The sequence below is a fragment of the Nesoenas mayeri genome, assembly GCF_963082525.1.
Source record: "Nesoenas mayeri genome assembly, chromosome: 11".
NCBI classification, from domain to species: domain Eukaryota; kingdom Metazoa; phylum Chordata; class Aves; order Columbiformes; family Columbidae; genus Nesoenas; species Nesoenas mayeri.
The window spans coordinates 5,267,002-5,280,693 of record NC_137563.1 but is presented as its reverse complement, the minus strand read 5'-3'; the positions used below and the strand labels follow the sequence as shown (position 1 = coordinate 5,280,693).

Here is a 13,692-nt window from a genome sequence, read left to right as displayed (position 1 = left end):
AAAGCAAATTAGATGTCAGCATTTTTACTAACCGTCCGGTTCCAATTATCTTCGTGCCTTTGGGGACAGGGAGGGGGGTGGGTTTGCAGAGGGCAGGGGGTTAAGTTAAATAATAAAGATGATTATTTTTTCCTGATTTTATTCACGAACAATGTAATTATTTCTGTTATTTAATCTCCAGGGTGAACAGCACCTTTTGGGGTTTTATTTTATTTTTTTCCAGAATCCTCCTAGTGCTGCAGCGTTTTGGGGCGGGCGGGGAGGGCCGGGGGGCTGTGGTGGTAGGAGCTATGGGAGGAGGGAGACGAGGGGATGCTGAGACCCGGGACCCGGACGCTGGGGCTGCAGCCTCTGTCTGCTTCCCCACCGCCCCCTCCCGCAGCGCAGCACCCGTCCTGGGACAACGTGCTCTTTCCAGGGGACCGTGCGGGGCACCAGCGTTCCCTGCACCTATTTATATTTTTGAACATATCCTATTTTGAAAGAATGATAAATAATAAAGAGAGTGAAATCGGAATGGGTACTTTCTCGGTGTTGTTTTTTTTGGGGGGAAGGGGGTGTCTACATGGGATGGGGTGGGGGGTGTCTCCCATGACAAGGCAAAGGGGAAAGAAGAGGAGCCCAAAGAGGGTCCTCCAGCTACATGGGAACGGCTCAGCCTCAGCCAGCACCCAAGGGTGCCGCCTTGGGGACAACAGAGTTGTGGGGATGAGAAAACCTTTAAAAGTCTCTTTTAACCTAAACTATTAGATGATTCTCTGATTCCCAAGCCCCAGCTGAAGTTGGACTCTGGAGCAGGACATTGCTCCCCTGTTCACCTCTTGCCCCAGGGTGAACATCCCAACCCACATGCCTAAAACTCACCAAAAACCCATCACCAGCAGGAAATGCTTCACCATCTAGGTTCCAGTCCTGACACCTGGAGTCTTAATTAACACTCATTAGTGACCTCTCTTGAGAAGCTCACGGTTGACACAGGGCTGAGCCGGCAGCAAAGAGATGATGCTCAGCCAAGGATGACAGTCCCAGGTGTCCAGCCAGGAACCCCCAAATCTTCCCTCTGTAGCAGCCCCCTCTCTTGTGCTGGGACAGAGATGGGGACACAGCTACATCACTCCAGGGCTTTCTCCACTGATTTATTAGAAGAGGTCCAGAAAAATACATCTTTTCAAAAACAAACACTCAAAGAAGAAGGCACCAGAGTTCAAGTGGCATCCAGGTGAGGAGCGCATGGAGATAAGGCACTGGCGCTCCTGTGAGGACAGGCACAACGGCATCCTTCAGTGGGATGGGGATGGGGCTGGAAGAGGAGCCGGGACACAACAGAAGCCCCTTTTCTCTGCCTCTGGTCAAATCCAGCCTTGTCTTGCTCCCACCCCACAAGCTCAGGGGCAGGACAAGCCTGGAAGAGCAGGCGGGTGTCAGTGACACGCTGCCACTATGGGAAGGGGCCACCACCCATGGGGTGGCAGGGGCCAAGAGGGGTGGCAGCAGCCCATGAGGATCATCCTCATTCACACCCCATGCCAGGGACAGTCCCACACTGCTCCAGATGTGGAAAATATAAAGGAAGAACACAAAATAAAAGAAAAAGAAGCCTCCCCCCTGCCCCACCTCCCCCCAGTCACCCCCAAAACAGCCCTGGGAAACACCCGACGTCAGGCACTGTCAGGCTGGAAACATCCTCCAGCCAAGAAGAAGCCGCCACAGCTCCTTATCTCTCCTTGTAGCAGAAGACCCCAAACCTGCCCTTGCTGGGGAAGCCGAAGCTGCGGATACCAGGTTCTGCAGGGCCACAGTTGGCCCGGGGTTTGGCGATGGGGTAGCGGACACTGCCGTCCGCCAGCCAGCCAGCATCACAGCGGTCCAGCCCCAGGAACTTCCAGGCAGAGTAGAGGTGTCCCACCCGGGCAATCTCAGCCCCCGCATCCTGGCAGCTCTGCTTGGCCTCCTCCAGCGTCATCCCTGCTGGGTGGTTCAGGTAGAACACTTCTCCTAGGAGGGAGGAGTATGAGAGTGGAGCATCAGCACCAAGCATCATCCAGAGCATCCCTGCCTGGAGCATCCCTGCCTAGAGCATCCTCATCCAAGAGGGAGGAAGGACATGGGATGCCACCGATTGGGCACAGCATCTTCCCCAGGATCCCATCCCCCAGCCCCTGGCCCAGCACCCACCTCGTAGCCCGGAGGAGAAGCAGAAGGCATCAAAGCGGTGCAGGTGCCGGTGGCGTGGGCCGTAGCTGCGGATGCCCGGGGCGAGGTGCAGCCCACCACAGGGCTTGCGGGGCAGGCGGATGGGGTACTGCACGGTGCCGTCAGACAACCAGCCTGCATTGCACCAGTCCAGCCCCTCGTTCCAGGCCTGGAATAGCTGGTTGAAGCTGGCGAGGATGGCACCTTGCTCCTGGCACACCTGCTCGGCTTCATGGAAGTTGAGCCTATACTGGCCGCGGGGAGGCTGGTAGGGGAACACGATGCCTGGGGGCAGACGGGGCACTCAGCCGGGCAGCCCACCCACCCCATCCGGCCCGGCAGAAGCCGCAGGGTTCCCCGACCCATCCCAAATCCAGGTTCTACGACAGGGACCACCCCAGGGTGGCACAGCCCCAGGCTCAGGTGTGCGGGGATAGGGCTGCTCTAGGCATGCAGCCACCAGCAGTGAGTTGCCAGCGACATCTGGTGGCACAGGGACACAGCGGCTCAGTCCTGGGGACACACAGGCCACCCTCATGGTGACAGCACCAGCACATGCAGGAATGCACAGACTATGATAATGGAGATGCAGGGACTGACACCATGGGGTGGTATGGACCACACTCCTGGGGACACACAGACAGTGGTCCCAGTGAGACACGGGCCACCACTGTGGGATGGAAGGACCATTGTCATGGAGATGCACAGGCTACAGGAACATAAGGACGGACCAGCATCACACAGGTATATGGGCCATGACCCCAGAGACACATAGACCACCACATGAGGATGGGTGGACCACTGTCACAGAGATGGATGCACCACAGGAACATGTGCACCATCACCACGGACCATGGTCACAGGGACTTGGTGGGGACAAGTCACCACCAGAGGGAGGGCCTGGGGGCTCAGAGAGTGGGCAGGGACACAGCAAGGGGGACATTTCCCCAGCTCTGAGCTTGGCAGTAGAGCCAGGGCTGGGACAGGTCCCTCATGGCAAGTGAGCAAGAGGGGTTGAACCAATTTCCAAGGTTCATCACAAGATGCATGGGGACTCCCAGAGCCGAGAGACAAGGGGGCAGCTGCACATCATGTAGCACAGTAGGAAGATGAGTGGGTAGAGCCAGGAAATGCTGTGACCACAGGGTCACCCCCAGCTCTGACCCCCACAGTAGCATCTCCAGCATCCCAGCTGGGCAGAGCACTCTGGGCTCACTCGGTGCTGAGATCCCACAGTCAGACAGCCCCAAGCCACCGTCCCCCTGCACTGAGCATCCCAGTCCCTTTCTGCCCATGACTCAGCTCCCCAATCTCCCTGCCTAGCTACCTCCCCAAAGAGGGGGTGCCCCAGGAAGACCAGGCTCACTGACTTGGCACAGGGGGTGATAAAGTCCCTGCCATGCCCCCACCTTGCAGCCGGAGGTCCACCACGTCGCTCTCATCCTCTAGCCCATAGATGACCTCGCAGCGGTATTTGCCATCATCCTGCAAGCGCACGTCGCTGATGACCAGCGAGGCCTCACCCCGGCCGGCCTGATGGAGTTGAGCTCGGCCACGAAAATCCCCGAAGGCCACGGAGGTCTTGCCGATGGCCACCAGCACGTCCTTCTCCTTGGTGTAGTCGTCCCGCAGCTTGGACCATTTGATGCGGATTTTGCGCTTGGCCTCCGTGTCAGGCTCGAAATGGTAACGGCAGGGCAGGGTGACATTGGCACCGTTGGTGCTGTAGACAGGGTCTTTGGGGGTCTCCACCCATAGCCTGACCCCATTGAAGTAAACCACTAGGGACAGGGAGGTAAAGCGTGAAATGTGGGTCAGGGTCCCCATACCTCCCTGCAGCTGCTCTCCTCTCTCCTTCCAGCCACCTGTTCCTCTGCCTCAGCATCCCATGAATATCCCCCAAGCATCCCTGGAGCACCCCCACCTGCTCCTCTGGGCCTCACATGCTCCTCAAGAGATGGGTCCCAGCCCTAGAGGCAGAAGGGGATAACTTCAACCCTTTGCACCAACCTGCCAGCCCCCACATTCCGCCAGCCCTGCTAATCCCCCATATACCTTTCTCCTGCCCGTTGCCCTTGTCATTCATGATGTGGTTGTAGTAGAAGCCGTTGTAGAAGGGGTGGTGGGAGCCGGTGGCCAGTGGCAGCAGTGTGGCCTCCAGGAGCAGCGGGAGCAGCAGCATGGCTGGGGAGTGAGGCTGAACCCTGAGCCTGGGCTGCCAAAGGGAAAAGGGCTGCAGTAACACCCCAAAATAACCAGGAGGGCCACAGCACTGCCTGGCACAGGGCAGCAGCCAAACCCCATCGTAGGGATGCAAGGAGAGGGGCGGGAATAGCCGACAGAGCAGCTTGCCTGCCTGCAGAGGAAGGCGCAAGCAGCCTGAGTTGTATCCCTAGACCTGTCTCACAACCCGGGCTCTCAGTCTCCTCCATCCTTGTCCTCTTGCCTGAGTCATGCTGCACACCATTGCATTCACCCCGCTGCCCCTAGAGGCTTGTGGAGCGTCCAGCCCAAAGCAGGGAGCTCAGACCAAGCCAGGGATGGGGCAGTCAGGAGAAACAGGATCCCAAGGCATCCTGTGGACATGGAGCACTGGAAAAACATCACGTAGGGGATGCAGCAGGGAGAGAAGTGGCCAAGCCCCGCTGTAAGCTGCAAGCTCAGTTTACAGAGGCAGCCGAGCGTGCAGCCCAGCCAAGGAGGGGAGGAGAGAGCTCGGGGCTGCCTCCCCTGTTCCGGCGCTGGATGAAGCCTGGTGGCACCCATCCTGATGGCCTGGCTAGGGACCCCCAGCTCCAAACTGGAGCTGACACTTTGCACCACAGGTACAGCCAGCATTAACTCCATGCAACATGTACCACTCCCAAACCACATTCCCTGCGCAGGCGGAAGCCTGACTGCTCCACAGTACTGGAGACCTGTGCTGCTCTCAGCTCTTCGTGCCCTGGGCACCCAAGGGTGCTCTGCGTGGGGCTCACCCAGGCAACTCACAGCAGCATTTGCCGGCTTGCGAGCTTTCCCAGAGCCGGCAGAGGGGGCCCGGCACCTGGCCAGCCTCCAGCCTCGCCAAGCCTGGGATGGATTGACATCTGTGCCCCCTGCCTAGACCAGGTTTAAAAGTGCCTGTAAAGGTGCCCTGAGTCAAAGAACCACGGGACAGAGGGTGCTCGTCCCCAGCAGGGACCAGCATGGGGGACAGCGGTGGTCTCCAAGGACCAGGACATGAAACTGGCTGCTCTTGTGGTGGGCAGCTCACTCCTGGACACTCCTCCATGCCATCCATACCTTCACACCACCAGTGCCACCTCTCACCTCCCCAGAGGGTGCAGCTCATGCTCACCGCCCAGCCGAGGTGTGCAGAGCCGGTGCCGGAGGCGTGGGGTGCACCCATTTGGGCAGCACAGCCCCAGGAGCCCAGCAGCAGCGGCGCTGCAGGCAGGGAGGCTGGCAGGCAGGCTGCCATGTGCTTCCCACGCGCAGGCAGGGCGGGCTCGAGGTACCGGCAGCTTCGCACCTCGGTGTGGGGACACCAGCCCTGGCCCCGCTGTGTCCCCAGTCCCTTTCCACCCCGCAGGGCGCAGCGTTCTGGTGACATGCAGAGGGCCAGGCATCCTCAGCTGCAGTGCCTGTGGGCATCGTGCTGCAGCACCCACTGCAGCGCTGCCCGGCACCCTCCACGGCGATGCCATCCCTCCCTGCCCGCCACAGAGAGCAGGGTGCCCACCCCCGGGGTGCCAGCCCTCCCCAACCCCGGCTCCGGGGCCAAGTCCTACTCACGCTGGTTGCAGGCAGGCTGCGGGCAAGCTGCAGGCAGATGCACTGTGTTTAGGGCTCTTGCACCGCTGAGAGGAAGCAGCTCCAGGGCCTGCCTCTTAAAGGGAAACACACGCCTTTCCCAACCCCCTGCTCGCAGCCCGGAGCTGGGGTGGGTGCCCCTGGCCCCCCCGCCTGCCCACCGTGCCCAGGCGACAGCCTCGCTGGGCTCCCGCATGCTGCATGCATGCTGCCTGCCTCATCTGTGATGTGCCAGCGACCAGCATTGCCCCTGGCTTGGAGGGGAAAGTATCAGGGAGCGGGGTGCCCGATCAGGGTTGGGGGGACCCCATGATGCCATCGTGCCGGGGAGAAGAGCCCTTGTCCCACATCCCACCAGGGGGGCCTGGCCATGGTCCCCAGGAGATCGTAGTGCTGAGCACGCACATGGCAGGAGCACCATGGGCATAAGCGGCTTGGGACGCGTGGGCTGTGGCAGGGGGTGGTCCATGCCTGGGATGTGCAGGCAGCACCTGCTCTGGTGTCTGGGGGAGGCAGCTGAGCCACGGGGGTTCAAGCCTCTTCGGGATCCGCTTGTCAATGGGGGCAAAGCAGAGGCACAGAAACTGGTGCAAAAGCTTTGGGGTGCCTTGTTGCACCCATTCACTGGGGCACCATGCCTAGTGTGGGAGAATACCCTTCATGCCAGCTCCTGTTGGCATACGGACATGCAACCCCAGCTCTGGGAGCCCCAGCTCTGGCCCTCAGGAAGGGCAGCGTGGTGGCAGCACAGCCAGGGATGCCGGTCAAGGGGTGGCCAAAGCGGCCAAGCACATGGAGGAACTGCAGAGTGGCGTGTGCCCTGACCTGGCGACCCACTGCCCTGGCCCAACATGCCACTTCACCCCCCACTTTGTTGTTTTATTGCAAGGAAATGAGGCGCGGGGGCCCCGGTCCTGCTCTCACTGTCGTGCAGGACGGCGTCAAGCCGGAAAGAAAACAACTCATGCAAAAATAAAGTGCCCCGGGGCTGGGTGTGGGGTGAAGGGGGCTGGGACCCCTTCCTGACAGCCCCCGGCATGGCGCGTTTGGGGTCCGACCATGTCTGCCTGCCGCCACCACGCTGATAGGGAGCAGCCGGCACGGAAACGGCGTTATCTGCAGGCAGCGCCAGCCCAGCAGCTCCTGTCCCCTGCGGGAAGCCCTGACTGGGATAGCTGCAGGATCCAGGATCTGGAGGCACTGCTCTTCCTTGCTGTCCTTCTCCCTGCACAGCCACCCATCAGGGCCTGCCAGACTTCCCCAAGAAGGGACACAGCGGGGCTGAGCTGCCCAGGGACACAGGAGCGTGACGGTCAGGCACGCTGCCTGCTTGCCTTCCCGGAGCAGGCTGTTCCACAGCCCACAATGGAGGGGCAATTATATGTCCCAGCACAGTGGTGCAGGGCTGCTGTACTGCCTGCATCCTGGCCAAGGGTCCCTGGTGGCCCCAGCCCAGCCCCATGGCCAGAGGAGGTGGTGGGATGGCATCCTGACTACATCCCAGCTGCATCCCAGCCAGCGGTGCCCCCCTGCGTTTGCTTGCCCAGGTCGTCCATGTCTCAGTCAGCTGGCAATCAGGACGGTCCCCTCCATCCCCTCAGCTGTGCAGATAGACAGACAGCCCCACTGGGACACACTGCTCCTTGGCATGGCCACCCCATTGTTTCAGAGCTGAGGAACAAGCCACATGGTGCCTCATGCTGCCTGTGCTGCCTGCACCGCAGTGCTGCCAGGAACCATCCTCTTCCTGCCGGAGGAGGGGAGTGGTGGCAGGGAAGGGGAGAGGGATGATTTTGTGCATCTTTTTTCACCAACAGCTTATGGCTCATGTTCGGCCACAGCTCTTGTCTGGATGTGGCAGCCAATGCCCTTGGCCGCCTCCTGGGGAGCAGGCGGCATGGGGAAGGATCTGGCCACCAGCAGACCCTTGACGAAGGAGGACACCCTTTCCCCTCACTTCTCACCCTATTTTTGGAGCTTCAGGGATCATCCCAAATTTGTTTTCTGTCCCCAAGGGAGACCCTGGGTGGAACCACAGGTTTCAGGGTGAGCAAGGCTGCAGAGGGTCAGAGTAGCTCTGACCCAGGAACACATGTTTAGGGCACATTTAGGGCTGGCTCAGCTTTTTGGTTGAAGAGGAGCCATAAAAATGTCATCCCTGTCTTCCCTACCTCAAACCCAGTGGCTGACAGCTCTGCCATGGCCCCACCAGAGAGATTTCTCACCGAAATGCTGCATGCACAGGACAATTCCAGCAAGAATCTGTTGCCCAAGACTCGAAGTGAGGAGGAAAACCCATGTTCCCGGTGGGATGGAGGAGGCTGTGATCTGTGCCGAGCTTTCCGGGTGGAGGTAAGAGGATGCTCTCCCCGACGGCTGCTTCCTGAGGAACCAGCTCGCAGGCAGCACCGGCAGCAGAGTCAGCAGGCAGCGGGGTGCTGCACTGTGCCAGCCCTCCCAGCCTTCCTGCTGGCCCAGCAACCCAGCCGTGTCCGGGAAGAGCATCCAAGGGACAGGGACAAGCCATGAGGGGCTGTGCGTGCGATGAAGGGTGCCCTGGCTCTCACCAAACCCCGCGTCCCGAGGCTTGGAAAGAGGAAGGAAACGCCGCAGAGCTGGGAAGGGGCTCAGCATCCGTCAGTGGGGGCTCGCCTAGGGGTGGCAACATGTGCTGAGGATGCGTCCCCTGCTCTGACATGCAGCATCTGCTCCTGTCACCCTCCCCATGGAGCCTCTGCTGTGGCCCCAGCTCAGAGCTGTCTTGGCTGGACTTGGAGCAAGTTGCTCTTATCTCTGCTCCAGCTTCCCAGCGATAAGGGTGGCACATCTGGAGGTGAATGGAGCTGACTGTCCCCCCTGTCCCCAGCTCTAGCTGTGGCTGCTATTTGTCACCAAGCAGCCACAGCCACAATGAATTCAGCCCAGTCTCTGCAAGAAGCACCCCCATCCACTTTGGTGGCCAGGACTGGCACCCACAGGGCCAGGGCGGAGCTCACATCCCACAGGCAGCTCCTACTGCCCCAGGAGTGTGCTGAGGTGTAAGAACTGTTCTCAGTTCGAGCTGGGGGATTTGATTCAGATCAAAGCCAAAGGAGGACACCTAGGGTGCTTCCCCGCCCCAAGTCCCATCCTGCTGCACTTGGACAGCTGCAAGCACAGGCTCTGGCAGCTGCAATGGGGTGCAAAGCCTTAGTATCCTGTATTTTGGGCAGGGAAAGGACATAGGAGGGTCTGTGAATGGGAGGCGCAGGGTCAGCACGGGAGCTGGGGGGCTCAGAGATGATCCTGGGGGCTCGCTGGACCTGCTGGGCTTTGAGAAGTGGCTCTTGGGGAGGCACAGAGCAGTCAAGCAGAGAGCCCCAAAATTTCAGCTGGTTTTAATACTGTCAGAGACACTCCGGAGCGGGGCCACCGCTGCCCCCACTGTCCCACTCAGGCTCCCTCGGTGCTTGCCGAAGTGAACTTGCCACCAGCCTGGCCCCATGGCCACTTCACATGCCAGCACGCAGGGAAGCATTGGACACCCTGCCCGCGCTCCCGTTCGCTCGTGCTGGGTCTCACCCATCTCCTACTGCTAATCCCGAGGGCTTGAGCGTTGCAAGAGGCTCCCCTCCACCCCATGGAAAGGGAAAAAATCAGGTTACAAAAAGGGTCATGGCACAGCTCGCTGCCCACTGCATGTGGGTTGTATAACCACCACCTTTCCTAGCTTTTCTCTGCGTTCTTGTGGCTACAAACCATCCCTCCCCACCTACCAGATTGCAGCCCCCCTGGTCACCACTTGGCTCTGGGGACAGGGGACCTCCAGGCACCCCAAATTGCAGGAAGGTGGGGAAGGCGACAAGGCTGCGACTTAGTGGATGCTGGAGCCGGTACCCTGAGAAAGGGAATGGGCAGCACCAGCCAAAACACCAGCCAGGGCACCCAACAGGCAGAGCTGCCAGCAATGGGGACCCGGTGCCTCTTGACAGGAGCTGTCTCATCACTCCCCTCACACTATGCGGTGCTGACACCACAGGCAAGGAGACCCAGGGCCTGGCAAAATGGGCAGGGGACAACAGCCAAATATGTTTTTATCAGCCCCTGCTTGCAGCCATGCAGGGAGCAGGAGGAACAGCAGAGGCTGCAAGCCCAGAGTACCTGCCTAAAGCCCCCCAAAACTGCTGAGCCCCAAGTCCCAGTGCAGGCAGGGGACTGCTGCTGGCTGTGACCTCTCTGCTGGAAGCAGAAGCAAAAAGAGGGAGAAAATTTGTCTCCAGGCTTAGTCAGGAGGATGCATCCAAGCTCTGTTTGCAGGATGTGATCCTCCAGTAAAGCCCCATTTGCAGGATGAGGTCCCCCAAGAAAGCCCCGGTTGCAGAAGAGGGTCCCCCAACCAAGCCCCAGTTGCAGGAGGGGGTCTCACCCCTGGCTAGTGGGGCAAAAGGGCAGGAGTCATCCCCATGTCCCACCTGCAAGGGCCCCGTAAAGTGCAGTGCTGCGGCCCCAGTGTCAACGTGGGGCAGGGGAGCCCTCCCAGCCCCCCTCCAGAGTTTGGGGATATGGAGAGGAGGGTGTGAGGTGGGAGCAGGAACAGGCAGGGACGGGCAGGGGCACAGGCTGGGTGGTGAGGAAGAGCAGCCCCGTCCTTCCTCCCTGGGCGCCTACTCATCACAGCCCAGCAGCTCCACGCGCAGGGTGATGCGGTTGTGCCAGGCCACGGGCAGGATGCGGACAAAGCGGGCATAGAAGGGCACGTCAAACACATTCTTCTTGTGTGAGTAGTTGTCGCTGTTACCATGGAAGATCTGAGGGGGAAAGACAGACATCAGCACTGCTGGGACCACTCCCCCACATCCCACCCCACCCCATCATCCCATCCCAACCCTCCTCATGGCAGCATCCCCAGCCCCCGGGCAGTCACTGCCCACCTCACTCTGCCCCCCACGCACCTTAGTGCTGTTTGTCTGGCCATCCCGGTAGAGGGTCCAAGACGTGCCATTGTCACTGTAGGCCACTTTGTAGGCTGCCACATACTGGATGTGCCCAAAGTCACGGGCTCCTTGCGTGATGATGCCTGTCACCTTCTTCTGGTCCCGGAGGTCAATCTGGCACAGAGACAAGGCTCATTGAGGCTCCTTCCAGAGGCAGCCAGGACATGCTGGGCTTTGGGGGTCAAGAGTGGAGAAAATACCACTTGACCCCTGCCCCAAAGCCAGAGCAACTAATAAAACACTACTGCGAAATATTTGACCCTTTACAACTTGCAACATCCCACAAAGCAGCACAAAAAAGGATGCAAACCCCACCATCTCAGCTCCCTTCCCCATTGCTGCCACTGAAACATTTTTTGCTGAAAAGGTCAATGTGGGAATGATGGCAAAAAAACCTCAATTCAAAAAAACATTAAAGGATTCCCAGAGGAAATGCATCTGGCTGAGAAAATATGCAGTTCAGCACGGTCTGACATTTGGGTTGTAAGTGAGATGGTTTCTATTCTCTTTGCCACACTGCGCTACTGCTGCTGGCACGCTACAGGGCAAATCAGCAAATGAGCTGAAAGTCTTCTTCATTTAGTGCCTATTTTATGCTCATCAAGAGCAGTACTAGCTATATGTATATGTGTATATATGTGAGTATACATGTAAATCTACACACCGGTACACAAACAGGCAGCCTGCAGTGCGACAGCCCAACTCAGCGTGTCATCCCAACCCCATCAACAGACGTCTTGATAAGCTGGTTTATTTAGGGCTGTGAAGCAGCTGCTTTTAATCATTTCCCAAATAAAAAGCGGGACAAATATCTGAACTGCTTTGTCCTATTACGTCATGAAATCATGTGAGAAGTATAAAAACAGGGGAGGAAAGGAGACTGAAAAGGAAATTTCAAAACTATTTGTTCCCATTCCAGGCTCAGAAGAGAAAAGCAAACCTGATTTTTTCCTACAAAACAGAAACGCGATGTTCTGGGCAGCCAGAGGGTCATGGGATGGTCACCCCAGGCTGCGATGGCACTTCCCAAGGGGGTGAATCAAAACTGGGATGCTGCGGCCTCGGTGCACCCCACAAGAAAGTCAGTGGAGATGGCACAACCCTGTCCCAATGGACACTGATGTTTCTGACCCAGAGCTCCAGTATCACTGATAAAACCAGTGGCTGTGGCCCCATCCTGACCTGTCCCGGTGATCCCAGTTCAGGGAGAGAACCGCTGGGCTGTGTGTCCCATGGTAAAGCTCCAGCTGCAGTCCCAGCGGCTCTGCCCAGCATCTCCCACTGTGGCCACTCTGCTTCCAGCCACCTGGGCACAGAAGGTGGCCCCGGGCATGGCTGGAGGAACTGGGGAAGAGAAACGAGGTTCCAGAGGGGGGGCACCGAGACCCACCTGCAGCCACTCGGACTGGCCATTGTGGAGCGCCGTCCAGGCATTTGTTTTGCCCGTCTTGTCCAGGCGAGCGTAATGGGGGTGCCAGGTAAAGGCGTCGATGCCCCAGGTCTTGAAGACACTGGAGGCTGTGATCTGCTGGTCGGAGATCAGGTGTGATTTCATGCCCAGAGGCTCCGAGCAACCTGCCGTGTTGAAATACACTGTAACACAATGGTTTATACAGGCGGTGAAAAGGAAAGAGTCCACGGCACCATCACAAGAAAAACCACGCAGCCCCGGCACACACTATCCCAATGTCCCCACGTCCCCGCTGCCTGGAGCAGCAGGCAGGGCCGGGCAGGGAAAGGCTTGGCAGAGGCACAGAACTGCAGCTTTTCCCGGGATTTTACTCTCCCAGCCATTCCCTGGCTCACAGTGCCTCCTGTGGCAAGGACGCGTGGACATCCCCACAGCACAGCCCCGGCAGGAGGCAGAGGAGAATTCTTTCACGAGTGAAGAGAGCAACGCAAAGACCTCCCCAGCCAAAAGCACAGCAGGCACCGCACCCACGCAGCAGCAGGACAAGACCCAAGCCCCCACGGTGCCCCACTCCCACCCCAGCATGGTGGTCCCGCTCAGCTTCAGGGATGTGCCGCAGGGCAGGAATGTGGGCGGCGCAGGGAAAGGGCTCAGGCTAATCATCCCTCACGTTTCCCAGAGGACTTTGATCCTCTGGTGCTTTTCAAGCTCTCCGGTAGGAAAAGCAGCCGGTTCACAGCTCAGACAGGGAGGAGGCACAATAAAATATCCCCAGCTTGGGGAGGTGTTTGCAGCATGAGAATGCAGCTCAGGCTCGGATGAGCTGGTGGAATTAACAGCTTGTGCTCCCCAAAAGCACCGGTGGTTGTTTCCTCACACATAGCCTGTGTGAGGAAAATCAAGCACTGACAAATCCCCTGCCCTGTCCCATGTCACCCCATGCCCTGCAGTCCCCGGGGAGGGGAGAGCCACCGACATTTACCATTCATCTCACAGCCGATAAGTTCGAAGCGCAGCGTGCAGGCGCGGCGGCACATCACGGGGTAGATGCGGATGAACTGGGCGGTGATGGGAGGGTTGAACATGTTGGTCTGCATGGTGCCATAGTCCATGTTCCCCTGGAAAACCTGCAACGGCGACCAGGAATGAATGCCCAAGCCCTCCCACAGCCTCCTGCATCAAATCCCATCTGCTACAGAAGTGCTCCCCAGATTGTGACAGAAAGGTGGTTTGCTTCTGTAACACAGTAAATACAAACAGATCGTGTTTTCATGCATCTTCTCCACCACTGCTGAAATGAGAGAAACTTTTTTTTAAAGC

At 58.8% G+C, this 13,692-nt stretch overlaps 2 protein-coding genes across 2 annotated transcripts in view; both read right to left on the bottom strand.

Moving 5' to 3' along the window:
* Positions 1-1,714: 1,714 nt before the first annotated feature.
* On the bottom strand, positions 1,715-4,375 carry HAPLN3 (hyaluronan and proteoglycan link protein 3; the record flags this gene model as incomplete). Its single annotated transcript, XM_080351118.1, has 4 exons — positions 1,715-1,995; positions 2,176-2,478; positions 3,603-3,974; positions 4,249-4,375. 4 exons carry the CDS (start codon positions 4,373-4,375, stop codon positions 1,715-1,717), a joined length of 1,083 nt encoding a protein of 360 aa, XP_080207244.1.
* A 6,256-nt stretch (positions 4,376-10,631) lies between these two features.
* The window catches only part of MFGE8 (milk fat globule EGF and factor V/VIII domain containing), a gene marked incomplete at both ends in the record, with an annotated part of 9,174 nt that continues 6,113 nt past the window's right edge, over positions 10,632-13,692 (bottom strand). Inside the window, 4 exons of the mRNA XM_080351207.1 lie at positions 10,632-10,775; positions 10,920-11,075; positions 12,352-12,554; positions 13,355-13,499. Of these exons, the coding sequence (XP_080207333.1) occupies positions 10,632-10,775; positions 10,920-11,075; positions 12,352-12,554; positions 13,355-13,499 (648 nt within the window). The remainder of the gene's footprint in view (positions 10,776-10,919; positions 11,076-12,351; positions 12,555-13,354; positions 13,500-13,692) is intronic.